Genomic DNA, 27,994 nt, shown 5'->3' with positions numbered 1-27,994 from the left:
CCGCACCACCCGGAAGCGCTTTGGCGGCAGAGGCGGTGTCTCGTGCGGCCGGTTTTGTTCGCGGCCGGAACCGCCGCGGGGGCTCACACGCGCCTCCCGCGGGGGATCTCCCCCCGCGCCGCCACCCGAGCGGCCCCATGGCCTTCAACTTCGGCGCGACGGCGGGAGCCGGGGCCGCCAACCCGAGCGGTGAGCGCAGGGGGAGCGGGGCGGGGCGGGGTCGGGAGGGGCGGGGGGAGCCGGGCGGCGGGCAGCGCGCGCCCCCCCTCCGGCCAATGGGAACCGCGGCGCTTGCCCCTCGGCCAATGAGATCCCCGGCCCGCTCAGCGGCCCGCGCGTGCCCCCCCGCCAATAAGGAACGGCCGCCGGCAGCACGTGCGCCCCCGGCTTTGAGAACCGCACGTGCCCCGCACGCGATAGGAACCGCGGTGGCGGCCCGCGCGCGCCCCCCCGCCAATGGGAACCGCAGCCGCCTCAGAGCCCACGCGCGCCCCCCCTCCAATGGGAACCGCGGTGGCGGCCCGCGCGTGCCCCCCCGCCAGTAGGAACGGCGGTCGCCTCAGAGCCCGCGCGCGCCCCCCCGCCAATGGGAACCGTGGCCGCCTCAGAGCCCGCGCGTGCCCCCCCCGCCCAATGGGAACCGCGGTGGCGGCCGGCGCGCGCCCCCCGACCAATGGGCTGCGCGGTCCCCTCACGGCCGCCCCTCAGTGCCCCCCCCCTTCCCCCGGCCACGACGGGACCCGCGAGTCGCTGCCGGGGCGCCCGTGACGGGGCCGTGCGGCTCACTCCGGGCAGCACTTTGCTTGCAATGACGGTCACGCTTGGATGAGGTGCCCTGGGAGGTTCGCTTTTGGGCAAGGTAAAACACGCATTTTTAACTTGTAAAGGAAGAAAAACCTTTTTCCCCCTCTTATTTTGTCGCTGTCAGTCGCGGTGAAGTGTAAGCCTGAGCCTTCCTTACGCTCACTTGGTAAAATAAATCATTGCTGGCTCCTAGTAGACCGTCTGAGCAAGTACTTTGGGCAGGTCCCATGTTCACTGCAGCTAACCTGAATTTTACTGTGTGATTTCCCACTCCGAGTGTTCCACACGCTCTTTCTGACCCCCTCTGAAAGTGAAGAATAACCTTGTGCTGTTTGTACACCGTGGGAAGGTTTATTACACACACAGCCCAATATCAGAGGGAATTCTGGGATCGCACCCCAGGTCTTCCCACTGTCTGTGCAGCATGAACCTGTTCCGGCTGCACCCTGGGCACACTGAGATGGGATGCAGAAGGTAATTCACCAGCAAGGCTGGGGTGGGCAGATTTTGGGGTGTAACTCGGGTAAGTCCACCCTGGAATAACTGAGGCATGTGTAGTGCCTCAGCTGCTGGAGGTGTGTTTTCACACTTCCAGCAGTGATGTGTGGAGCTTTTAACTGCCCTCCTTGTGTCCAATAAATAATACCTTACTCTTGTTTTTAACTGTGCCTGTCTGGTCCACGGGGATGTAAAAATGTTTCAGGTTTTCTCTCCTGCCTTTTACTCAGAAGAACTAATGTTGCCTTGCTCTTTTTCTGCTTCCCACTCGTCAGGATTTGGTGGGCTTGAAACTGCAAACTCCACTGCCAGTGGGTTTAATTTTGGGGGTTTCGGATTAACTGCTAATCCCGCGGTGAATTTTAATATTGGGAATTTCGGTGTTTCCACTACCTCAACTCCACCGTTCAATTTTGGTAACAGTCTGGCAAGTGCAGGTAGATAATGCGGAAATACTTGTTCTGTGGTAAATGTTCCTAGCAGGGGTCCAAGAATGACATCCCTAACTGGGAATCTGGGACAGTACTAATCTTCATATCCAGTGAAGACTGGGGAGAAAAGCTCTGGAAGTGGAGTGGGTCTGAGAGCCATAGGCTTGTAGGGGTTTTGCCTGTTAAATTCTGAAGGAATAGCTTTTAAAGGAAAAACAACCCTGTACCAAATACTCAGTCTCTGAGATGGGAATGAATTGGGGTCACCCACCAGTCTGAAATTGGGCCTCAGTCAGAGCCAAACGGCGCCGTCAGGTCTCCATTCAGATCCAGGCGATTCCGAGCAACCCCAGAGCTGCTCCCTGTGCCACGTTTCCTGACATGAGATTCTTGGACTGCTGCAGTCATGTTTTCATCTTCCCCCTGTGTTCTCATTGGCCTTGCATTGGCTGTCATGAATGCACCACACCCCAGCAGTTTCTGTGGAGAAACAAATTGTATACGACCGGCACAAAAGCACAGCCCAGCCCTGACCTGTTCCCCAAATGCTGCCGAGCATCCCAAAACCTCCCCGGCTCTCCGGGGGGGGAAGCTCGGTGCTCCGGGAAGGGCCCTGGGCGTCATGGGTGTGCTGGGCGGTGGTTAAGAATACCCTTCGTGGCCCCACATAGAACCATCAGTGATGTAATTTCACCTTAAATCTTTCCCATTTCATGTGAAAACGCTGGGCTGGATGGATTTCTAATGCCTTTGCTCGTGTGGAATTATCCCGGGGATCCCGTTGCCGCTGCTCGTATAGGAATTCCATCCATTCCACAGTGCCATCTCTCCCTGTGTCAGCGACTGTCACCTGCTGTGTGCACCCCAGGGACCTGGTTTTATTTGGGTTTATTTGCTGGGGACACTCTTGGGCTGTATTTCTTTGGCTGAATTTGAAGCTGCTCCAAAAGAGAACTTGGGTACTTAATTTGGTTTCCCGATTTGCACTCTCAGATCCCTTTCAAAGAAATGATGACTAAAGAGTACAAAACCACGTAGAGACTGTGTCATCTGCCAGTGCTCCTGACAGGGTGTTTCACTCGCTGGTAGGACAGAAATATAGGTGTTAGAGGGAACAACTTCTTACAACCACTGGCATTAATATGACTGCTGAATGGAAATAAAATGTGATGGCACATCAGCCTTGGTTTAAGCTTTTTAACTTCACTGTGTACAGGAGGACTGAGAGTGTAGTAGATCTAAAGAACCTTTTTTTTTTTCAGCATAGGCATGTGAGTTAGCAGCGGCAGCATCTTTTTGACAAATCCTTTGTAGTGTCTTTTTTCATTTGAACATATGTAAAACCAGGCAGACACAGAGAGAGCTTGGTTTCCTGGGCTGTCAGCACTCCACAGGCTGCGCCTTGGGCCAGTGCTGCACTGGCACCACTGGAGCTCAGGCTCTCCCTTAGGCCTTCTGCTGCTGCCCGTTGACTGCTTTTCCTGAAAATCTGTGGGAGGCTGATTGCTTTTGCATCCATCTTCCTATACTAGTGGTTGAATCTCTGAAGGAGGTTTAACGGGGAAGATGATAGGGAATCTAGGCTTAAAGAAGAAAGGACCTTCTAGAATTTTAGCTGTGAATTTTCCCTGTAAGCACCGTGACCGTGGGCACGCCAGCCTCAGGCTGTGATTTATTTCAAAGGGTTAGCAGTGTTTGAAAAGTTTAGAAAACATCAGGTTGTTTATTAAACACTCAGTAGTGACATTGAGCAGAGGTGTTCCTGAGAATGAATGTAAGCAATACTACCATTAGTTGTGTCTGTCACAAGGGAAAGCACATCCCACTGGTAAAGGAACAGGATGTCACTTGACAGCTGCCTTTTTGTTTACTCTCTTGACACATCACACAAGTTTTGGCTTTCTGGTCCCTGTTTTCTCCCCCATTTCCTCAGACAACAAGCTCGATCCCCCAGACCGTTGTGAAGCACATGCTTGTGACATGTCCCATCCATGTGTCAGACCTGTTCTCATCACACCCCGCAGTGCGGTCGCTCGTGGTGCTGTGTCCGCTCCGTGAGCCGCTGCCTGACTCCTGCTCTTTGTTTGGCAGGAGCGTTCGGAGGGTTTGGCACCACCACCACCACCGCAGCACCGGCGTTCAGCTTCTCTGCTCCCACCAACACGGGCACCGGCGGTAAGAGAGTCTGACCTGCTGGCTTTAGAACAACCCACGAGTGCTTTGGATTGCACAGCCACTATCCTCCTCTCAAAAATCCTCTCCTTTTCCCCCCAGGACTCTTCGGTGCCACCCAGAACAAAGGCTTTGGATTTGGCACTAGTTTTGGCACAGGAACTGGAACTGGCTTGGGTAGTGGGTTGGGAACTGGGCTAGGCTTTGGAGGCTTTGGAACCCAGCAGCAGCAGACCAGTGAGTATGGCCTTCTCTGCACTTAGCCCTCTCTTTGCAGTGAGAGTGTAAGACTGTCACAGTTACTCAGGTAGCAGGACAGAAGTGTACTGTAAAAGGAGGCTGTTACACACTTACCTCCTGATTGAGGGAGACTCCCTCAGAAATTTGGCATTTGAAGTGCCTACATTTGCAGCACTTACCATTTTCTTAACTAACTTTACTAGAGCTCAAGAGAGTTCCTGAGCTTCTGACAACATGTACCCCTTTAGTTTAGTGGTGGTAGAAAATGTAGTTACAAAATTGATGTTGCAGTCACAGCATTACTAGAAAGGGGAGGAAAACAGCATTTAAAACTCACATGTTTAAATGCGAGTTGGGTAATGAGCTGCTGCAGGCTCTGAGTCTGCTGAGTTTGTAACAACCAACCTGCCCTTCAGGTTTAGATGTTGAAGGTGCCAGATGATCCTGTGGATCAGTACAGACCTCTTGTTAAAGAATAAAGAAAAAATAATTTTCTTCTAACTCAGCATTCAAGAACTACTGTTGTAGTTGAAGATTAGGAGTAAAAAAAAATTATTTATTTATTCTGTGCTTTTATTCTGCTTCTCAGAATGTGAAGCGGTGCCAATGATAGGTGATAGTAAGTGAGTCTGGCATGGTTAGTCAAGGAATTAATTTGGATCTTCCGTCCACCACAGCGTTAGGAAGCGGGTTGTTCAGCCAGCCTGCCCAGACACCCGCCCAGTCCAACCAGCTCATCAATACAGCCAGTGCCCTGTCGGCTCCGACGCTCCTGGGGGATGAGAGGGATGCCATCCTGGCCAAGTGGAATCAGCTGCAGGCCTTCTGGGGAACGGGCAAAGGGTACTTCAACAACAACATCGCTCCTGTGGAGTTCACACAGGAAAACCCCTTCTGCAGATTTAAGGTAAGGAGTTGTACAGCTGCCCACAAAGGGCTCTGACACCCTTATTCTGTTTGCTGAGTCTGAGCATCTCATGGGTGTTAAATCAGATTTTGTTACCGGTAAGAGTATTCTGAAACAGTGTTTTTCCAGGTAATCCACACAGTTCTGGTGCATGCTCATTAAAAGGTTCGAAGATGCTGGAAATCTGGGTGGTGTGGAGGGACTAGATCATGAGCCCAGATGTGGATCATAAAAGTAACATTTTCTGATAGCATTCAGGTTAGTGTGTGTGCCACTGGAGCAAGTCTCTGGAAATGAATTTTAATGTGTATTTGTGGAAGTGACAGTATGACAGAAACCGTGTAAAATAACTGTGTTAAAATAACCCTCTATGAACCTGGCCTGTGCCAGGTTTAAAGTCCACCAGCCTTCAGATCTGTGCCTTTTTCCGTCCCGTGCTCACACTGTATGAGCTCACATGCTCCATTCCCTGTCTGAAATGGTCAGCAGTTCTCCTGTGGACAGAGAATTCATGGCTCTTCATCCTCCACCAATCCCACCCCCGCTGAACTGCCTTGCTAAGCCTCAGGCCTGGCAGGGATTTGGGGCAGGTGTGGTGATACCCTCCTTCCCCAAGCTGATTCTTACTTTGAGACCTGAATGTAGGTTAATACTTAATTAAGTCTAGTTTTGATTATGCACATCATGAGACTTGTATGAAATTTTTGCAGCAGCCAAGTGCCTGCCTAACAAATGTTTGGCTTGTGTTGCATCGCCTTATTCAGTGTTACCTTGGATATTTTGTTGGCAATGCACCTGGAAGCTTACTTTATTGTAAGTTGTTGTCTGAAATTGCTTTAGAGGCTTTGAAAAATTGCCAAGTGTAAGTTGTGTCATGGAAACTCAATTATTTTAGTGTTTTATTTACCAAAAAGAGTGGTTTTCATTTTAGACAATGCCACATACTAGGTTCACTCTGGTACCTATGACTTGAGTGTTTCTAATGCTGTTATGAATTCATATACCTTAAGTGAAACACTGAAAAATCCCATCTATGCCAGCAATGGAAGATGCCTGAATAAAATAGGGAGAAGTTGGTGGCACAGGGACAGGAACAAAGCATCATAAGCTAGTTTGGTTATTGCCTCTGAAAGCGTCAGGCACCTGATAAGAATGAGGCATTACCTGGAGGGTTTCACAGGTGTTCAAGGAATCCACTTGTACACACTTCCAGATCTAGGGCAAATGGAAAGCACGCAGCTCTTAGCCAAGAAAAGTGTACTTCTAAAGTATGTGTTTCAGGCTGCTCTTTGAAGGACCACAGCTAAGTAAATAAAATGTCATAGTTTGAAAATACTTTGTTGCATAAAAAATCATGAAGGATTTATTTATTTAAAACAGAAATAGCAGAGGAGCGATGTGCTTAAAACCAAATTCTTCCCTGACTGTCACTGTTGTGCTCTATGACAGGATGGCTGATTCTGTGAGGCTCACTGTGGCAGGGGATTACTCACTGCTGACAAAACCAGGCTCTGGGGCACATCCCCAACTTGTTTCTCTCTTCAGCTGAACTTGCAGGAGGGGAAAGGTGCGGGTCACCCACCCACATGCAGTGTCAGGGCCTCAAAAAGCTCCCATTGTCCACCCTGTCACCTGTGGTATGTTGGTGTGACAGCTCTTAGGCAAGAGGAGATGAAAGCTGCCACTCTGCTTCTGCATGTAATGAGGTCTGGTCCTCTGGTCCCTTTTGCAGTTTGGGAAAAGGATAAATTTTAAAATGTTCCTGATTTGCTGTCAGCGCTGCTGAACTCCCAATCCATAGGTTTTTCTGTAAGATAGGAAATTGCTACTTAGGAACTTTTTGTAAAAATCCAAACTGTTTCAGAAGCTGCTCTGCTGATATTTGTGTGAGAGAATGATTTAGAGAAGGACTGATTTTATGTTTCTGCAGCTCTGAGTATGTTGTAAGTTAAATTTTGAACCAATTGCTCTAATCAGAGGGGTTTATCCTGTCCCCTTCATGCCACATTGGATATGCTTTTGGTGAGTAATACATCCTCATTTTTCATTTGTTCCTTTGCAGGCTGTGGGTTACAGTCTAATGCCCAACAACAAAGATGAAGATGGCCTCGTGGTTTTGGTGTTTAACAGAAAAGAAGCAGATATTCGAAGCCAGCAGCAGCAGCTCGTGGAGTCACTACACAAAATTCTGGGGGGAAACCAGACCCTCACTGTCAACGTCGAAGGGGTTAAAACGATGCCAGATGACCAGTATGTGAACTTCCCATAGTTCTGCCTTTTTATCCAGGACTGCGTGTTGGAGAGGGCTGGTGCTTAAGTGTACTGCCTCCCCTTCTCCTTGATTTTGGATCTGTTCATCCTGAGTTTGATTTGTATCTCTCACTCCTTCATATTGCTTTTTATTAAGGCATTAAACCTTTCCAGAGGTTTTGGGTTCTTCCCAATGTAGTACTGGTGTCACCATATAATGTAATGGTATGCACAGCTTTCCCCTCTCTGCCTCGCTGTGTTAAACCCTGCAGTTACTGGTACTTCACATCTCAGTGGGCTAAAGGGAGTTAAGAGCCAGCCAGGAGAAGTGGTCAGTTGGATTTCAGGCTGGTTTTGTTGTATTAGTTCCTGCAAGCTGCTGCCCCTTTCCCGACATTCCGCACTTTGCCTTGCTCAGGACGGAGGTGATCATTTACGTTGTGGAGCGCTCGCCCAACGGCACCTCGAGGAGAGTTCCTGCCACCACCCTCTACGCCCACTTCGAACAAGCCAACATCAAGTCATCCCTGCAGCAGCTGGGGGTCAGCCTCTCCATGGCCAGGACAGAGCTGTCCCCAGCACAGGTCAAGCAGCTCCTGCAGAACCCTCCTGCTGGTACGTGGGCTCGGCTTTTTGGGATAAATGCAGGTGTCACCCCACTGGAAAACACCTTTGAAAGCTACGAGAGCTACACAGAGTGCACATACAGCTTTGTGTTAGAGTAGTCAAGTGTTCTTCATGCCATTTCATAAGATAACTTATCTTTACCTCTATAGCTTTAATATGTGTCTGTGTTTAAGATATGAAAAGCTATGAAATCAGGATTGCAAAAAGAACTGGGCCTACTCCTGCAGAAAAATCAGAGCTAGTTCCTGCTGGGATTACTTTGCCAACTGGTTTTGGGTTTTGATCACTTATTTACTGATTTTTTAATATTTGGGTTTTTTACACAACTTTAAAAGGACAGATGACCCAAGTGTGGAATACAGTGGAAACAGTAGGAATTTCTCCCTTTAATGTATTAATTATATGATGGGATCACCTATGGGTTGTTCCTTTCCCCTGCCCTCAAACAAGCAGGAGTATGTGACAGCCTTTGGGACTGAACTTACTGCCACAGCTCAGGAACAGGACTTTTAATAACTACCCTCATTTAATTAACCTTCGTTTGTGTAACAGTTCAGCATAGTTCATAGGGTTTGTGTATGCCAGAGCAATTTTTCCTGCTTAAGAGCTGTAAGATGAGGAAGCTATTCAGATTTATCCATACTAAAAAATTCCTTTGTTGTTTCCAGGTGTTGATCCTATTATATGGGAACAAGCCAAAGTTGATAATCCTGATCCTGACAAGTAAGTCCAACAGTCTGAGTACTGCAACAAAACTTGGAAAGGGGAGAAAGATAATAATTGCATAGTACCCTCCAGGTAACTTGCAAGAAGCATATTAGAGAAGAACTTGGCCAAGTGTTTATCTCCTTGCAAACACTGAAGATTACTAGAAGTGCCTCTGTTAATCCCTTTACCCATTTAGGTGCTTAGGAGCTGTCAGGATAAAGAGCCTTATTCCCATGACTCAGAACGGTGGTGTCCTCCATTGCATACACTAGTTATTGTGACTTATGTTTTGCAACCATTGTGGTTTTTTCCCCTCTTCTTGCAGTTGGAGGTGATGCACCTTTGTACCCTCAGTAGCTACAGATAATTTGGGCTGATTTCTTTACAACAAAAGACCAGGTTGTTGGGAATAGTGAGGACACTAGAGCTTAGCAAAAGAAGATATTTTTATTTATTAGCTTACAAGAGGCCATGATTATCTGTAACTCCATATTAGACTCTATTCATAATTATTAATCTATACCACATGTCCAGTAAAAAAAAAATAAATGTGTTGCAAGAAACATTTGTGTTCTTGTAGGCTTATTCCTGTGCCAATGGTGGGTTTCAAGGAACTGTTGAGAAGATTGAAGGTCCAAGATCAGATGACCAAGCAGCATCAAACTCGATTAGATGTAAGGTTGCTCATCTTTATCACAACTGCTTGCTACTGCTGAAGGATGTGCTATTAAAATAAACCTCCCCCTGTGCCTCCTGTGTGTTGAAAACTGAAACCAGAACCATGTTCTTAATGTATTTCTTAAATATACCTTTTGCCCAAAAGGGACCAGCATGGTTTCGCTTCTGTTTCAGGGTCAAGCTCGCTGTGTTGTTAGAATAAATTAGACTAGCTCAATGAAGGTATACTGGTATGGACTCTCATTTAGGCAACCAGTTTGCCAATGCCTTCTGAAAATCCCAGTTGCAGATGAAAATAAATACAAAGCAGAAGAGCTGAGGTAGCAGAAAGCTTTCTAAAAGCATCTATGGCAAGGACACGAAGTTGCTGGGCTGTGTACTGCTGTGAAACTCCCCATTTCAAATCAGGAGTGATGTGTTCTGTTATCACAAACTCCTCTGACTTCCACCTGCCTCCATGTCCTCTGCAGATAATATCAGAAGATATCAGCGAGCTGCAGAAAAACCAAACGACCACTATGGCAAAAATTGCACAGTACAAAAGGAAGCTGATGGCGCTTTCTCACAGAACACTACAGGTAACAGGGGTAGTGTAAATAGCTCCTTTGACACACAGTCCGGTTCCAGAGATGGCAGGAGGACCTGTGCCAGCTTGTGCAGAACCAGTGTTGATAAGGAAGTTCTGATTTCAGCTAAACGGCTTTCATTTAAGTACCAGGCAGAGCTGTTGGGGAAAGCTTCAGGTCCACAGTACTCGGGAACCTTCCCTCTCCCTTCTCAGGGCAGTCCTGTGGCTCCTGGGTGTCTCAGAGCAGCAAAGTGACAGAAAAGTCCAATGAAACCCATGCTGGAAGAAGGGCAAAAAGACATATGAATGGAGTGGTGGGGAAAGAGATGGGCCAAGTCTTCTCTACTGAACATATAAGGCTTCTTTTGTAGGTGTTAATAAAGCAAGAGATCCAAAGGAAAAGTGGTTATGCCATCCAAGCAGATGAGGAGCAGCTCCGTGTACAGTTGGATACAATTCAGTGTGAACTTAATGCACCAACACAGTTCAAGGTAAGTAGTTAATAGAACTCTGCTACTCTTTTCTTACTAAAAAAAAAAAAGTTAGTTTTCCAAACCACGCATGTCTATTTGTTGTGCAAAGCTGTCAGCAGTCCAGCAGTGCTACCAAGAGTAGCATTGCAGACATTGCTGCATGACCAATAAGTACTTAAGTATTTTGGAGTTCTTGGAAGTATTTGAGTCATGTGCCCTTTGTACATCTCCCAAAACATTTAAAAATGGAATGAGCAGCAATGGTTCCAGTCCTGGTGACTCAAGGAGCAGTACATGGAGCTCTGGCAGATGTCTGATTGAAGCCTGTTTCTCCTGCAGGGCAGACTGAACGAGCTCATGTCCCAGATCAGGATGCAGAACCACTTTGGAGCAGTGCGAGCTGAAGAGCGCTATTACATAGATGCAGACCTCCTAAGGGAAATCAAGCAAGTAAGTATGACTGGGTAGAATCCTCTTTGAACTTCATTTAAGCCACATACACACTTGACTATACCTAGAATGCCATGTTCTTGGAATTGTTTGATGAAGTCCTTTTTGCTGTTCTCAGTGCCAGTGCATCAACGTTATACAAAACCACTCTATGGAGTCAGGCTTTTAGTGCAGAAAATGCTGTTATTCCTTCTTCCAAGAAATTATGCCAGGCTTCTCCGTGTGCCAGGGGCACCAGTCACGACACCTTTGGGAAATATTACTTACAGTCTGCAAAGTTGGACTGTGCTCACACTGGTTTCTTTAACTACCTGCAGCACCTGAAGCAGCAGCAAGAAGGGCTCAGTCACCTAATCAGCATCATCAAGGATGACTTGGAGGACATCAAGCTAATAGAACATGGGCTGAACGAGAGCATTCCCATCAGAGGAGGAGTCTTCAGTTGACTGGATGCTGCTGGGCTTACACAGAACACGTTAGTCAAGTTCATGGTTCACCTTCCAAGGCTAAAACTGTTGAGGTAAAATAAAACATATCTTGTAGGAGCAATGGTATTTTGGCTGTTACCTTTAGAATTAGCAAAGCCTCTTCTAAGCTTTTAAAATTGACCTTTGGAAGGTTTATATTTTGTAAAGCTGTATATGCTTTAACAAAAGAAGGAAAACTGAATCTGTTCAGATACTGGTTTACTATAAAACTATATGTACTATTGTACATTTTTTTTCTCTCCTTTTTTTACAACAGCATTGTCCTAGAAATGCAGTGCTGAGGGGATTGCTTCACTTGTGACTTGGTTTGTGGAAAGCTTAGCCCCCTTCCGTGTTTCTGTTAAAACAATCAAGTAACATTGTGTAAACAGTTAAGTTAAATCATTACGGGGATGTTAGTTGCTGTAACTATGTTGGTCCCTGCAATACCAGTAGTTTACTGGGGCAAGCTGCAGGAACTTCTTTCCAGTTTCTGTTCTTCCTTTGGACTGCAGAGATCTGCAGGTCTTGTTTTTATCACTTTACATATGTGATTTATACAGAGCTTTGGTGCCCCTCTAAGTAACAGGATGTCTGGACGTTGTCTTCTGCCTTTTTTTAATTGCCCAAGAGTAATAAATTCAGTCTGACTTTGTAATAACTGGTGTGTGGTGTTGGCTCTCGGTTACATCAGTGACACTGCTCACAGCTCCAGGTAAGTGCACTTCACTCTGCTCCAGGCACTGCAAGTAATGGGCACAGAGATGGCACCTGCTGGCACGGAGCTGCTGGCAGCCTCAGTCCCCAAACCAAGACACTGAGCCATCTCCCTTACATCCTACCTGGTAGCAAGTGCTGCAGGGCAGGTACCTACTCCATGCAGTGGAGAGCAGTTTTTAACCCCCCCCCCATTAAAAAATTCACTGATAATAACTGAAACAAAAGAACTTGTGTTACCTGCAGTAAGAGTTTGTACAGCAGAAACAGAGGAAGCAGAATAATTTTGTCTATTAGCCACCGAAACAAAATAAATCCCATTCATAAAATTTGATAAATGGAAAAAACAAAAATACAGCCTAAGCATGCTGCAGCATGTATAGTCATGAGAGAGTGTTCGTGGAAGCCTAGTTTCATTACACTTGAAAAAAGTAGGAAAAGGACTCGTTTACTTTTGAAAGCACAGTTCTAATTAAAGCACAGTTCCACTGTGCAATACAGGCTCTAACATGGGCTCTTCAAAGAACTCAAATGACTCTAAAATTCTCTTTTTCAGGGGCTGAGGTGGCTTAAGTGAATTCTTCTGCCATGGTTCCCCTGCTAGGCTGACTGTGCTGCATGTTTGAGATAAATACTTTTTTTTTTTGCTTTGTAAGGTTTTCAAACTCCCCCACACTTCGCTCCACTTTAGCTACAGTTGTACCACACTGAAAATATCGTGAATGTGAAGGACAGGCCCCCTAACAGGGAGCACTTCCCTTGGTTTTGAAAAAGTCAATTACCTCAATCACTTTCTTAAACAAGAGCCCCTGCTAGAAACAGTGTTGCACTTTGGAGGTGTTTTATTTTTTTCCAAAGTATTGCTCCACTGCACTTATTTAGTTGCTTCAAACGTATGGAACAAGCTTACCCCAGCAAAGGAACACCAGCAGAAGTGTCATCACTGGAACAGCACTGCTGCTCACAGAGCTCACAAGCTAGGGAAAACAAGAACAGCCAAGAAACAGCAGTCTAGAAAAAACTGTTTATTAAAAGGAAACTCCTGATCAAACAGGTGCTACCTTCTTAAAACCAAGTAATACCTTTACTTCCATTTTACTACTTTTGGATAGACCTGTAACTAAGACAGAACTGTAACATCTTCCCTTTGCACAGTCACTTCTACTTAAAATATAGCTTCTTGTACAACTGGTCAGAATTGCAGGGCATGTATTTTGCCTGTTGCCTCCCTAATGGGTCACAGCTGCTGGTCTCTGCTTGGGGTACCTGCCTTGCCTTTCCCCGCTCGGCATCCGCAGGCACTCTGCAGTTGGGTGGGACACAGTCCCGGCTGCTCAGACATGAAGGCATTGGACGTGGCAGCCCCGCGCGGGCTCTCACGCCTGGCACTGCCTGACAAGGCGGAAGGCCTCCAGGAACTCGTTGAAGTCAATGTTCCCGTCCTTATTGAAATCGATGCTGCGAACCAAGTCACTGATGCCATCATCCGTGAGCTCAATGTTCATGTGGGAGCTGAACAGCTTCCAGGTCTGCTGGAATTCTTCAAACGAGATAAGACCTGTGGAGAAGCGTTTCACATGCCTGCAACTCCATCTCCTGGTGTGGAGAACACTGACTAAAAACACAACTTAAAGCAGCAAAGAGACATAATACAAATTGTGAGAACAAAAGGCAAAGACTGTTTTCTCTTTCCCGAAGTAATTTGATGGAGATTACTACTTGAAAGCAGGTAACACTCCAGATCCCAATTACGTTGCATTACTGTCACTGTTCTCATCACAATTTTTCTGCTGAACTCCTCCAGAAAAAAGAATTATTAATTCTCTAGCTGGATTGCACACACTTGAAAACACATCCTGTTTGTGGAAACATGCAGTGACATTTCAGAAGCTTGGGAGGGAGCAAAAGGATCCAAGCCTTAAACAGTTAAATAAAAACACTTTTGTATGTACTAAAGGGAGCCCTAAAGTAGAAGGGAACACGAGGCAGTCACCAACACCCCCTGCACACCTGCTTACCTGAATGGTCCTTGTCTATGATCCTGAATATTGTCTCCAAGTTGGATCTGTTCCGGTAAATGACTTCCAGCAGGCTTGACTGGATGTGCTGAAAGAAAACATGATCAGACTCACTCTACCCTTCTGACAGCCCTCTGTCCTGAGTGGTTACTGCACACCTCCCCATAAACACAAACATTTCTTGCTCTCAAGAATGTGCCAGCAGTGTGTGATAGCTAGACCCTCCATGCAACTGCATGGACCATCAGCAGCCTGTCCTTTCCGAACAGCACTTTGCCAGGCTGTGACCATTGCAGCACTGGATTTGCTGGGTGTAATAAAGAAACCACAACTCAGAGTGAAACACAGTTTTCCCACCTGAAAGCCTGGATCCAAAGCTACCTCTTGGTAGTCCTTACCTCTTGGCTCCGCTGCTCCATGGCCAGGTCATCCAGCCAGGATTTGTACTCCAGCATGCCATCCTCCGTGCTGCGCACCAGCTGCGGTCTCAGCATTCGCCAGGGCAGGCCCAGGCGCAGGACTGACTCCACTGCCGTCGCCCAGTTGCTCAGTGTGATCCTTCCTGGAGGGAAAGAGACGTGGAGACTTCTGCGACACTAGCAGCTGAAAGCACATGAAGTGAGGGGGTCTCCCAACCAGCCACTCACTCAACTTTATCACTTCAACCTTGTCCTACCAGAGAATTAGCTTATACATCCCTCGGCTCAGCTGTACCTGTGTTGTCCTCATCGTAGGCCTTGAACGCGCTGATGAGGGCGGAGGTGTGAGCAAAGAGCTTCTCCCGCAGGGCTCGGAAGGCAGACTCCTCTACTCTGCTGATTCTGGAGGATGCAGAACAGAGAGAAGCACATAAAGGACTTGCAAGAGAAGCTGCACCTTCCCAGTCCTCTGGCTTGTCTGTGGGTTTCTTAGATCCTCACCCAACTGCTCTGCACAGCTACAGCTGCATTTCTGCTCATAGCAAGGCACTGCATGCCCAGGGCACAGTTCCCCACAGCTGATGCAGCAAATCCCCACGTCAATATGTGAAGTAATAAAGCAGAAGGGAACCTCAGAGGTCAAAAGTTAAAAGCTGACTTTGAAAAGAAAAACTGAACAAATCAGCAGCCTGTAAAAAAAATCCCCTTGGGATCTTGTACCACTCCCTCCTCAACCCTTGAGGAGCCTCCCTCTAACTTCTGCGCAAGGTTTGAATCCTCCTTGAGGGCTATTATTTAGAAAAATCAAGCTGTGGAAGTTCAGCTCCAGAATCAAAGTTTCTCAAAACCCACCAAGTTCTCCCTTTTGGAATTCTGATTTGTAATCCAGAGCAACCAGAACACCTTGCCTTTGGGTCATAGTGAGCATATGGGCCGACTTGTTTGCTTGGTACTGAACAAAGTGGGGGACGAGGTCTGGTCCCAGCTTCACATAGGCTCCCCTGTTGCTGCCAATCTCATAGTAGTTTGAGGCTGAAAATATGGTCAGCACCTAATCCCAAAAGAAGAGAGGCACTTAGAGTCAGTACATGCATCCTGTAATATATATGTACATGTAAACAACACATGTGATCCCATCCAGAATCCAGACTGTGAACACACCATGTTTTATGTGGAAAAGGGAGAGTGAGGTTGCAGCTGGCCTGGAAGCCTTACACATGCGAGCTCCACAAGGGCAGCACAGATCTCATGGACCTGGCCACGTGTTGGGCTTGTGATTTCAGGGTGGTCTCCCAGCAACCACTACCTGGAGTCAGAGAGTGTCCCTGATGAAGTCATTGAAGTGACAACACTGAGTCCTCTGAGAGCAGAGCTAGGCTGCAGCAGCTCAGTAACACCTTTTGTATGCCATCTTCAAGAACAGCTGCACTTAGTAGGGGCCATGGTACAAGTGGGTTCACACCTTCCCTGCTGCCCCACAGGAGAACATCCTCTACCCGCACAGCCATTTCCCCAGCAGAGCAGATGGCTCCAGACAGCCCTAACAGTTGGAAACACTTCAAAAACTCCCAATAAGGCTGTTCAGTGGTGTTGCATGTCCTTAAAGCCCCACTGGAAGAAACTCAGAGCTGAGAGAAGCCACTCCTACAGCAACCCTACCCTGGAAGGATGGAGACACGAGCCATCCCCCTCACACCGACCTTCCGGCTGTGACAGAACTCGTAGCCCTCTTGCTTGCACTCATGGGAGCGGATGAGGAACTGCAGGTTGTACTTCTCAAGGATCTTCTCTGTCACATCAGGCCCAAAGTAGCAGCCGCCACCTCGCACCTTGTTTGCTCTGCAGCCCTCCTGAGGCATGGGGTCACTCCAGAGAATGTCTAAGATCTGAAAGGATTGGAAGAGTTCACTGAATAAAGTGTACCCACAGCAGATATCACCTGTCAGGGTTTACTAGGCAAATATAGCTCAGTCTCTGAATCCTTCCCTGCACTGCTGCAGTTATCATAGTGCAGAGGAGCAGACATGTTTCCTGCATTCCAGCTGAGCTGTCACAGACCTGGGCCACCTTAGAGATGACAATATTACTGTTCTGAAGCTACAGGCACACCCAAAGTGCCTGGGGAAAGAGGTGTGTCCAAAAATCATATCTGATACAAGCTTTGCCTTTGCTGCCTCTAAGATGTCCAAGAGCCTTGCTTGCCCTTCTCCATCCCAAAAGCACAAGTCCCAGGGCAAGAACACCCACCAGATTCTGAGGGCACATGCAGGCTTAGTATTAAACTCCTTTGTTCTCTACCCAGGACATTTTGCAGCCTCCAGAAATGCAAGTGCTGACTCAGTAGCCATTGTCTGGATTAAAGTTTAATCTCTTTAACCCTGACCTCAATATACAGCTTTACACTGAAAAGATGTGCAGCACTGGAATGTCTTATGTAATGTGGAATAAGTACCCATGGTTACAGAACACATAGAGGAGAATTACAGACAAGAAAACCAAGGAAACCAAAGTCCCCAAGGAGGTAGCACAGGTACCTAACAAAATATCCCCAGGCAGCAGAGATCATCACATGCTCACAATACAGCCCTTACTAGCTATTTAGCACTGAAGGATCAACTGCTGCAGGAGGCACCCATGGCCCACCAAGCTCAGGGCCCCACAGACTCCTCACCTGCTGCCACTCCTCCTGATGAGGCTGGCACGGCTCATCCCCATACTTCAGGGAGACCATGCTGGAGTAGGTGAGCTCCTCTGGCTCCGACTCGCTGATGTCCACCAGCCGGCGGCACGTGTCGATTTGCTCCTGCACCGTCTGCCGGATCCACCTGGAGAACTCCAGCCTGTTGGCCGTGCTGGGAGCCTGGGCTGGCTGGGGCTGCAGAGATAGCCTGGGAGCTGCCTCGTTCCCTGCTGCATCAGCCTCTGATTTGCTCTCCCCGTTTATGTCCCGCATTTCCACTTTTCTATTTGACTCCTTCCTTTTCTTCATTCTTAATACAGAAATAAACTGAAAGAAATGAGAGAAATGGAGCTGATCACACCGCTTGGAAACCCACAGCTCCACCTCTATCATCTTCCATTGGCTGACCAAGTGACCCAACCTCCAAGCCCCAATTCCCTTTGCTGCCCTCAACTGCTGATTAACTGTGGGAGATGTTAGCAACTCTTGGATGTGCCATTCCAGGTTTACAGCTGGGCCCCATGCCCATCAGATCTCTTCATGGACTCCATGCTGCTCAGACATGGCACCAAAGGGAGAGCACATGGATTTAATCTGCAATGGGAACTACGCTGCAGAACAAAGGAAGGGAAGTAGGAAATAAAACCTACTTTGTCCCTTTGAATTTTCTCAAGCATGTCCAGGTCAGTGGTGTCAGAGATGCCCCCGTGTAGAATAAGGACTTTCTGATCAATCAGGGTGGCCAGGGGCAGCCAGCAGAAGACATTTTGGAACATCCTTAAGATTTTCTTCCCATGCACCTAGAAGGGCAGGTCAGAAAGGAAAAGATGAAGCACCCACTCTTCGAAGTCTCACACATAAAGGAGACACACACATATGCCTACCTTGTATTTCTGCATCACTTCCTTGGTGAAGCCATAGCTAAAGGAACAGGAGAAAAGCAGCTGAGTGGGATTTCACACAAAACCCTCGACATGGCGCTCAGCCCCACACAGAACCCGTACCGTAAGTTGACCATGTGGTCCTCGTGGTTCCCACGGTTGAGGTGAACCTCCTTTGGATAGATCAACAGGAAGGTAAAGAGGATGATGAGGACCTCAAGGGACTGTTTGCCTCTGTCTACAAAGTCTCCATTGAACACGTAGGACTTGGAAGGGGAAGGAAGGCCATTCTGTAAAAGCAAGGAACAGGTGGATGTTACAAGAGAGGCCTCCCCATGGTCTCCATATTCCTCCCCCCCCAGCTGCACAGTCTGTCACTCCTGTCCCAAGTTACCTTATACAATACACATCCTGACTTAGCTTTATCCTGTAGCGCCCCAGTGCCAAAAGCAGTGGAAGCTGGAAGTCAGCAAGGGTTGCCATTGGTATCAGCACTCAAAAAATGCCCACTGGCACTTCCCAAATGGACATAGATATCAGATTTCAAAGTCACCAAGGGGAATAAGCTAGCTGCTACTTTATGAAGCCTTTTAAAGCCAACTAAACTGACCTGGAGAACTGGACATGAAGGGCCCCATTTTGCAAACACTTCTCAACATGACCCATGTGATACCTCTCACAATGCCCAGCCAGCCTCACTCTCCAAATTCAGTGCCTACCTTATAAAATATGAGGAACAAGTCATCCAGCTGGCCATGCAAGTCTCCTAAGAGGCACAAGGACAAGTCAGTGTGTTTACCTTGAACTTAAAAAGACACTAACTTACTATGAAGTATATCCTTTATAAGTTAACAACCACTGAAACACTTTGGGAAGTGTAAAGTCAAAGTTTCCTTACAGTAAGGCAATGTGCCTGGACGTGATGTAAGGCTTGAGCTGAAGCCTCAAAAGGACAGCTAAAATTATACACCAGCTGCTGAAGAGTGACTTAGAAATTTTGCTTATATCTTGCAGTGACAACATAGCACAAGATTGTCATTATGTGGGAGAAAGCTTTGCATACAAAATAACAAATCTTAACTAAATTCTCCTTTAACATGATACTGGAGAGAGAAAGCTTTGTTTTCCAGAAGCTGACTGCATGCAGAAGTTTTGAGGCCAGTCCTCGAATGGGGCAGTTTCTGTGATTTAGTAAAACTTCTCCAAGTTTGGGGTGAGAGAACAAAGACAACCCAGGTATTTCAGACAGACAGTTGCCTCTCAGTGCATCACACGTCTTGCTTACAGACAGCATTTGTGTTTCATGTTCCATGTTAAATACAGAGGAGGGCATTGTGCTTTCCCTACCATTCCATGCCTTTCCCACGTGAGCATCCCACAGCCTCTGACGTACCACACACAGTGACCTCCTCGCTGTAGCAGGTGGACACGTGGCTGATGTTTGGCAGTTGCTTGAGGTGCTTCCTGGTCTCATGCAGAAGGTTTAAGACATAGCGAGCATGGAGCTGCTACTGGGAGAAAGCCAAGGGATTAAAGCAGGAAATCAGTGGCCTCTGAGCAGCACCACAGCTCTGTCTGCAAAGGCCCCACCAGGACAGCCCAGATGGGAGAAACTCGCCCTGGGACATATTCCACAGAAATTCCAGCCCAGTATCACAGGTAAGAGGCTGCTCCTCTAGATCCTTCTTAGCTTTTCCACATTAAACCAAGCCATGAGTTTCCATGTGTCCTGCAGAAATACATTTGCTCAAAGCCAAGGTGTAAGCATTTAATATAGTCAGGATGCAAGACATTTGCTTTGGGAATTGGGCTTTTTTTTGGAGAAGGGATATTTTGGCCTATTCTGCAGTTCAGCACCTTGACTGAGGATGGCAGCAGAACACTGCAGTTGTACGAGGGCTTGTTTTGTTAGTGCTGCTGAAGTGGTACTGGACTTCCTCAAAGACCTCACGATTTACATTTTAAATGCAAGTCAAAGTTGAGAGGCACAAAACATTTTAATTGGCTGTTTCCATCTGGGTCACACTACGCTTTTTTACAAGTGCAAAAATTTCAACAAAAAATAAGAAAAAGGTTCAACATGAGCTGTTATGGATTTCTTGCTTTAGAAATCAAATTCAGGTTGATACTGGTACGTGCCCCCATTTAAAGTTTTCAGTTTTGTCAGAATTGCTTTCAGAAAGAAAACCACTCCCATGGCAGGGGAAGATATCGTATCATTTCCATCCCTCTCTGTTTAACAGCCTGCCAGCTCATTACACTCCAGTCACTTTAGCTTGTTGGGAAGGCTAAAACCAAGTTATCTATCCTACACCCCCACCGAGAAGGGGAAAGTGTAATTCCTGTTGGGATCCTTACTTGTTTCTGTTTGAAAGCTTCCAGCAAGGCAGTTGCATGGTCAGGAAGGAGTGGGAAAGAGAGATGGGGTCCAGTGTAGGAGTCTGGCACCTCTATGGATTCATAGTCACAGTATTTTTCCAGCTCTGCCTCTTTGTAGCTTTCTCCACTTATGAACATGCGACTGATAAAATCCCCTGGATGGCAGATCAGGGGATTTAATTGATTTTTTTCAAAAGAGAGAGACAAGAAAAAGTTGATTAGTTCAAGGTACCATTCTAGTAATTTTCAGAGAAAAGCTTTTTGGTTCAGCTGCATTTCAGCCCCCACAGAGCCTGAGTCCCGATTTGAAACCATTACACAATTTGCAGTGGGGGAAAGACTATAGGGACAAATTTCCATGTGTATGTGTCAGGCAAGATGGATTCTTGCTTCAGAAACGGCCTCTGCAGAGCCCTGCTTAGCAGGGATCATGAGACCCCACCTGCAGTGGTGCATCCAGCTCCAAATATATCACAGGGAAACTTACTCTCTTTGCTGCTGCTTGGCGTGAACTGCTCCATGAGGTAACTGAAGAAGTTGTGAAGCTGCAAGAGAGAGAGCCCATCATTCATCCTGGAATTAAATTCTGCAGAGTGGCAACTTAGCATGATCATCTTTCTGGAAGTATTGTGTCTGCCCTTCTAATGTTGTCTGGTATGTAAAACAAATCACACTGTACCAATGCAAGTTTGGAATACCTTGTGATGAAGGTAAACAGCAGCTTTACCTGCAGCCAAACAGGCACAAGTACAGCTACAAGCCCTCCCTTCTCCCTGCCTGACAGCAAGGCAGCCATCTAAGAGAATCTTAATCAAAGATTCTTTCAAGGCTCATAACTTCAGGTTTCATCAGCCACAAGCAGGCAGGGAATCAAACAAGCTAAAAGGGGGCACGAAACCCAATCTTTAGCCCACTGAAGCAACTTACGGGGTTACCAGCCAGCAGACAGAACTGAGCAAGCCTGTGGCACAGGAAACACCTTGCTGTGTGTTTCCCTCTTTCCTTGGCACCATACCTTGATCTGGTCCTGCTCACAGGCATACTCGATGGATTGGAAGATTCTCCAGGTGCAGCGGCGGCGCATCTCCAGCCGAGCAACATAGCGCCGATACCACTGCTGGATCAAAACAGCTGCCTTGAAAGCTGGGGGACAAACAGAACCCAGCTGAGGTACCCTGCTACTGCTCCTTCACCAGCCCTGAAAATTGTAGAGCAACCTCCCTTTTTCAGGAAAAGTCCTCACTAATTGTATTCTGACAGCCAAATATTAAGGGTAATAAATCATCCATTTTTCAACACATTGCAAGAGGTTAACCTGATCCTGTCTGACCAGACCTCTGAAGCACTCCTAGCCACCACTGCTGGCTTCTCAGCACCACCATTAACTGCTTAAAAATCCAAATACATTCTTCAATATTAATAGACAGTTCCTCCCTTTCAATCTCCCTTGATCATCTTAATGTCCATCTTACAGTCTCTGGGTCCCAAGGTTTCAAGAAACCAGAAATTTACCTGGGCCACACAGAGATGTGGGGAAATAAGACACCAAGTCCCCTTCCAGAGCCTTAAAAATATAGAGTTTGTCTACCTCCCTTTATGCCAAATAAATATCTCAGCTTTTGCAGTTCTGGAAGAACTTGAGGGAACCTATTGTAGCATAAATGTTAACATACCATTACCTCACAATAAAGACTAATTACCACCCACAGTGAGAAAAGGGAAACACAGCTTTGGCCACTTAAGAAATGAGATGGCAGGAATTTCCAGCTGCCTGTTTGTGGTTCAATCCATCATCAGCACCAGGCACTTCTTTCAGAATGACACCTGTTTGCCCTGATCTTTTCAACATAATCATTCTTCTGCATTTTCCCAATTCCAGTGTTTCATTAAAGATTACTTCAGTTAAGGTGTGTGCAAGTACACTGGTACAGTTTCCCATTTCCTTTTTCAAGTTCTGCCACAGAACTTTATCTACCTCTAGAAACTCTTCCATCCTCCCTAGCTGGCCTTGACCCCACTTGCACCAGCTCTGCTACTTGGCATTTCTCTTCTGATTACACTGTGTCCCTTCCCATTCCTTTCTGGATCCCTACCCTTGAGCCCTGTGCTTAAAACAGTTTCTAACAATGCTTCTCCATCATCTTGAAATGAGGGTGGGAGGGATGGTTACTCTGTCCACAGGCTGGCCCTGAAATCTAGTGGAAACAACTGAGTTAGGCAGCTAACCCTGCTGCAGGTGGTTTATTCCCTTGGCATTATGGTTTGTGAGAGGGCCCTGTCACATTCACCAAAGCAGAGAGCAATGCAGAATGCAGGGGGGAAAAAAACCAAAACACGTGATTAAGGAAATCCCCCACCCCTATTCAAAAGGCTGCTCCAGGCTTGCAAGAGACAAAGAGATCATATTAATTCAATTACCTTGTATTAATTACATAACATAAACCACCCCTCACGTACTCCAGCAGGAAACAGTGACCTTTCCCTAGAGAAGATATCCTCATGGCTTACATATTGAAAATAATAATCCTTTTAAATATGGTTCTGTTTCAGCACTGGGAATTGCAGAGCACAAGAAGAAAAGTGTTACAGCTGCTGTGCAGCAGGGAACTGAGTCACAGTGAAATCATGGGCAAGAAGGTAAGACTCGGCCAGTTATTCATGTATAACTTCTGTATTCTGTGCCTGAGCCTTCCCTCATGTTGAGCAAATGCTTACTGGTCTGCTGGGCTTGGAAAGAAATTCCTAGTGGTGACTCCACACATGCCAATCAAAACCAGATCCTTTAAAACAGTAAAAATGGAACTTAGGGAAGACACATTATCAAATGCACATATACCACCATCCACAGCATTTTTAAGCTTCAGATGGGCAAGGCACTGTTTTTTTATTCTGCTTTTACACAGACTGACTCTGCAATACCTGCAAGGGCAGTTATTCTAATTTACCAGCTTACCTGGGTGAGTTTCACCTGGCAGGGTTTGTAGGAGTTTAGATAAAACTAATTAAAAAGGGGGAGAAAGATTCATCCACATTTTATGAGGGTCCAAGCCACGTATCATGATAAGCTCCTGAAAGCATGCCAGAGTGGCAGCACTCAAGCCAAAATATGAACACTTGTGTAAGCAGCATAGCTCACAGGAGGGACTCCCCATCCATCCCCTTCTTCACTCAAGGGCAGGGCCAGTTTAACAGCTCTGCTGGCTACACTTTCCATAAGGAACAGCCCCTGGACCTGGTACAGGTAAAACTAGACGACACCTGGCACATCGCATGTGGGTGTCAAGTCCTAAGCAGCTCCTCATCTGCAGATCACCACATCTGAAGGATTGAGAACCCAAGGTAAGAAATTCAGACAGGTTTAACTGCCATGGGAAACTGTTGCTGAAGTATCAGATGTAATGCAGGGTTTCAAATAAATAACTAGTTTTATGTTACACTATGTTATCTGAAAATAACCCTGAACTTAACAAAGTCCATGGTTCTCTGGTGCTATGGGTGATAGACAAGTAACTTAAAAGGTGGAGTTTTTCAACAAACGAAAACTACAAAGTCAGTGTATCCCTACTTTCTTAGTTTCTAAACACAATCCCCCTTTTCTTTTCAAAGCACTTGCAAACAGTTGCCCTCATCCTGATGTTCTGCCAATGCCTGACACAAACAATAAAAAAGTGAAAGTTTATTTTTAACGTTTCCCTATGCTTAAAATCCCCTTCAAAGTCCCTTTGTTCCACAGCAGATCTAGGCACATGCACACACAATTGGTGCTGTCACACAGAGGGTTTCATACAAATTGATCGTTACAGCTTTGAGAGCCATAAACAGGTTAAGATTATTAGCAGAGATTAAGAGCATTGTGCTGATATAATTAGAAAAAAAGGCACACTTTGCTTTTCAGCTTTTTGTAGCCACACCATCTCACCTTCTTTAGAGCCAGGTTTATTTTGGCTTTGTTAATGCTTCTGCTTTACCAGTCCTGCACCACTAACAGCCTTGGAAAACAGCCCAGGAGAACAAGCAGGTTGGCACGTTTGTCTCACTGCCAGAACCCGGTAACACACACTTAGCAAGTCATTAGGCCATTAGGTGTCAATTCGAACTGCTGCTTCATATCTGGTCAGGTTTGGGTTCATTTTAATCTAATCCTGGCCTAAATAGCTGCTGTTTTCTCAAGCCTGTTGGTCTTCTGCTGAGAATCCTTGTCACAGGATCCTGAAATCCAGAACCTCACCTCAATGCTATCAGGAAAACCAGGTAACCCAGCACAAACACATCCACCATACCCTCCTTAAAGCACACACAGCAAACAGAAAAAGATGATTTCTCAAAGAATCACTCACCCTTTTCAGACTTCTGCAGGGAGTACTTGTAATCGACATTTACAGAACTACCAGATCCCATGTTCTCCAACCAATGCTCCAGTGTTGCAGACTGGCCCAGTGTCACCAAAACCACCAGAGAGATGCAGCAAACACCATTCAGTCAGAAGCAAAACAGCTGCAACATGTCCCACGGTCCTGAGAACCTACAATTAAATATATTAACACTTAAGATCAATGATCAGATGGCCTCTCATGCTCAAGTACCACTATCAGGTTTTTACCAGCTACTTGGGTGTCTTTCAGATGATCCAAAATGAGGATTTCTGTCTCACTCTTTCCAATTTCAAGTCAGCTATATAAATAGGAACCAGTTCAGCACCTTTCCTACTTGCATATCTAGATACTGTCATTGTATGGCAGATGTCTAAAAAGTTTTTCAGTACTGATCAGGAACTATAAAAGCCATGAAGTTGATTGATTACCAGTCAGTATGTGCAGACAAATATTCATGTATGTAGTCACCTGTGAAGGATAACTCATTATGAGGGATGAACACACATGGTATTTAATCTTATTATCTGTGCAGTACCACAGCTAGAGGGTAGATAAGTCTAAAACAACAATTACCTATCATAAGAAAATAATCAGCTTTGTTAAACACTACTTTCCTTCACCTCATGCATATACTACAGTGTAGGAGCACATTATGCCATCGCTTGCCAGCATAAAAGGGCAGTACAGCCAGACTTTGGTAACTGGAAGGAAGCTCTGGTCAGAGCAAACAGATCCTATATCCAGATCAGGTCAAATTCTGAAGTATCTCACTCTGAGGACAATCAAAATGCCATTCACAGACACCTTTCCCCTGGTAAAAATATCCAGTCACACACTACTGCCAAAGCAGCCCCAGGCTGTATTGCAAAATGATTAGATTTTTAATCTAACCCAGAATTTGTGGGGGGAGAAAGCTGAGAAATGGAGGAAAGGAAATAAACACCTGTAAAAATGTTAAGCCTGGTGCTTGCAGGAGGCCACAGCTCAGAGGGTTTTGAGGAGTCTGGACAGAGCAACTACAGAGGTGCTTCTCCCCAGCAGAGAGAGAAGTCCTGCTCCTTTTCTCACCTCCTGCAATCCTTGTGCCTCCTTCCATCTCCTTTCACCCATCCCACGTCTCTCCTCCCAGAATAGCTCCGATCCAAAAATACTGATGGCAGGAGCACGTCCGGTGTTGCGTAAGGTGAGCATGTGCCGTGTTGGCTCAGGGAGGTGAGCCCTGCTCAGCCACACTGCAGAATGGGCAAGGTTCCAAGGCAGAGCAAGTTTTGCAATTCTCTCCCTTGCCCAGGATGCCCAATTGTACCATGCCATCTTCACAGTAACTGGATGATGCAACAGGAAGGTACAAAGCAATGCTCTCATTTTATTCTAACATCATTTCATATCAGTGTCAGAAGTGGCCTGAAATCACCACTGAATTATATCCAACTTCATCTAATGCTTTACAGCCTTTATGCTTCAATAATGCAGGTGCTCTGACAACTTTTCAGGTTAACTACTCCAAGGGACAATTGCACACAAAACCAGGATCTCTAACACTTAAGGGGCTCTTATTTGTAACCTCCTGTGCCAGCTTCAAGGGGAAGAGGTGGCTTCAGCTCTTCAACGAGATGAGTACCTCTAAAGATACCCTTAAAAATGCAAACATGAGCAAAAAAGTCCTTTTTCAAGAACTAGGACACTTCCAGATGACTTTTGAAAAATGGAGAACAGATCTGAAGCAAACACTTAAGTACAAGGTTTGGTACTTTGCTTTAAGGATGCGTTCAGGGCTACTGCCTGTTTTGTTGAAATGGGACTTTGGAATTAAGATTACCTTTGGCAACACAGAACACAGTTTTCCATCATTTCCTTCCTAACCTGCAAAACGAAGGCATTTATTATTCAGGCAGCCCTACTTGAAACAAATTTTGGCCATCCATCCCAGGAAATGGCTTAGTATTAGTGTGCTCTAGGAGCACCTGTGGAGCACCAGCATAGGCAACAGCACCAACCTGTTTATCATATGAACAGGCTTATCAACAGGTCCCTCCCAAGCAGCTCCTGGAGCTGTGAACTCTTTCAAGTTCATTACCCTCAGATCTTTGTGAGGGCCACAGCCCAAAGAGTGCACAGCAGTAAACCAGAATCCAGTGGAATCAAACCTGTTCCAGGGGTGGGAGGAGTGAGAAAAAAATCCACCAGTCCAACTGCTCAGCACCTCTGATTCTTCCTCATCCACCCAACAGTGAGGTGCACCCTTCCCTTCCTAAAGAAAGGCACAACCTGGAAGACTTGCTAAGTTCAACAGCAGCATCAGCTCAAATACAGGCTGTCCTAAACAGCCAGGCAAGACAACATGATGCATTGAGGGAATGAGCAGCTCCTGACTGCTCCTTTCTCTCCATGCTCCTGGCCACCATTCAGAGTTTCAGTAGGGAAGTAGCCACAGACATGTAGGGAACATGTTCCCTGTTCACCAGAGGTAATATTCCACAGGCAAGAGAAACACATAACAGCCAGACTCCAGAAACTTCACAAGCCATTGGATACCACTTCTTGGAAGTCTTCAAACACAAGCTGCCAACTTGCTTAATAACAGTATCTAATACCACAAAACTCAGGAAAACTCACACAAATCCATTTGGATCAAGCACCCCAAAACAGGAACAACAAAAATCTAGGTCAGCTTCCTGCCTTAGCACAAATATTATTTTAACTTCTTCAAAACAAAAGCAAGTGACAGCATTAACTAAATCCTACATACTCTGAGCCTGTGCACATTGCAGATCTGTGCGGAACTGGGTGCCTGACCCACAGGCCAGGAACACCACAGCTAACAGGAATCCTACTCCAGGAAAGTGACATTGCATGGATCATACACAACAGGAGCTCCACTAACCTGTCCATTTTATAGACAGTCCAGCAGCTGAGGGAACAGATGAGCAGAACATGGAAAGCAACAGGAAGACAGACTTACTGAGAGTTTAACAGGGAAAAACCTGCAAGACATTGGAGGGAAAGTTTCGCTGAAAGAAAAACGGCAACAGTTTAAGAGCTACAGATTAATTGATAAAATAACAAAATACTTCTCCCAAGAAAGCAAATCCCAGGTAGCACTAGGGAAAGTGATAATCCTGCCTTGCCCCCAAGAGTAAATAATTATGTATGGCCCATGTCTACATTGGACTCCGCACATCTTATAGCTGGAAAGGAGATGGTGAAGCTTGTTTTATTTTTATACACACACCCACCGTTACTGCACTGCCAAA

At 46.3% G+C, this 27,994-nt stretch overlaps 2 protein-coding genes across 5 annotated transcripts; one reads left to right on the top strand and one right to left on the bottom strand.

Annotated features, from left to right (window-relative positions):
* The first annotated feature begins 8 nt into the window (after nucleotides 1–8).
* On the top strand, nucleotides 9–23,004 carry NUP54 (nucleoporin 54). Of its 4 annotated transcripts, XM_032685591.1 has the most exons (14): nucleotides 75–189; nucleotides 1,578–1,739; nucleotides 3,825–3,908; nucleotides 4,008–4,142; nucleotides 4,823–5,052; nucleotides 7,115–7,302; nucleotides 7,721–7,917; nucleotides 8,598–8,652; nucleotides 9,218–9,311; nucleotides 9,786–9,893; nucleotides 10,255–10,374; nucleotides 10,696–10,806; nucleotides 11,124–11,326; nucleotides 22,918–23,004. In XM_032685591.1, exons 1-13 carry the CDS (start codon nucleotides 138–140, stop codon nucleotides 11,250–11,252), a joined length of 1,665 nt encoding a protein of 554 aa, XP_032541482.1. In that variant the 5' UTR covers nucleotides 75–137; the 3' UTR covers nucleotides 11,253–11,326; nucleotides 22,918–23,004. The 4 variants fall into 4 exon arrangements, with proteins under 4 accessions (XP_032541479.1, XP_032541482.1, XP_032541478.1 ...); XM_032685587.1 differs by lacking the exon at nucleotides 1,578–1,739 and having other exon boundaries at nucleotides 78–189; XM_032685589.1 differs by lacking the exons at nucleotides 75–189; nucleotides 1,578–1,739 and adding an exon at nucleotides 714–859.
* Nucleotides 13,292–27,931, bottom strand: PPEF2 (protein phosphatase with EF-hand domain 2). Its single transcript, XM_032685560.1, has 17 exons — nucleotides 27,625–27,931; nucleotides 24,705–24,889; nucleotides 21,383–21,510; nucleotides 20,855–20,912; nucleotides 20,347–20,522; nucleotides 19,382–19,496; nucleotides 18,708–18,754; nucleotides 18,112–18,278; nucleotides 17,992–18,028; nucleotides 17,758–17,907; nucleotides 17,099–17,434; nucleotides 16,128–16,313; nucleotides 15,336–15,478; nucleotides 14,723–14,829; nucleotides 14,407–14,570; nucleotides 14,009–14,096; nucleotides 13,292–13,548 (listed from the first exon to the last, which is right to left on the bottom strand). The coding sequence occupies exons 2-17, from the start codon at nucleotides 24,763–24,765 to the stop codon at nucleotides 13,367–13,369; spliced, it is 2,145 nt and encodes a 714-aa protein (XP_032541451.1). The 5' UTR covers nucleotides 24,766–24,889; nucleotides 27,625–27,931; the 3' UTR covers nucleotides 13,292–13,366.
* Nucleotides 27,932–27,994: the final 63 nt, after the last annotated feature.

This window comes from Chiroxiphia lanceolata, chromosome 4 (genome assembly GCF_009829145.1).
Source record: "Chiroxiphia lanceolata isolate bChiLan1 chromosome 4, bChiLan1.pri, whole genome shotgun sequence".
Classification (NCBI taxonomy): Eukaryota; Metazoa; Chordata; class Aves; order Passeriformes; family Pipridae; genus Chiroxiphia; species Chiroxiphia lanceolata.
The sequence above is the reverse complement of the archived record's forward strand: the minus strand, read 5'-3'. Positions and strand labels throughout refer to the sequence as shown.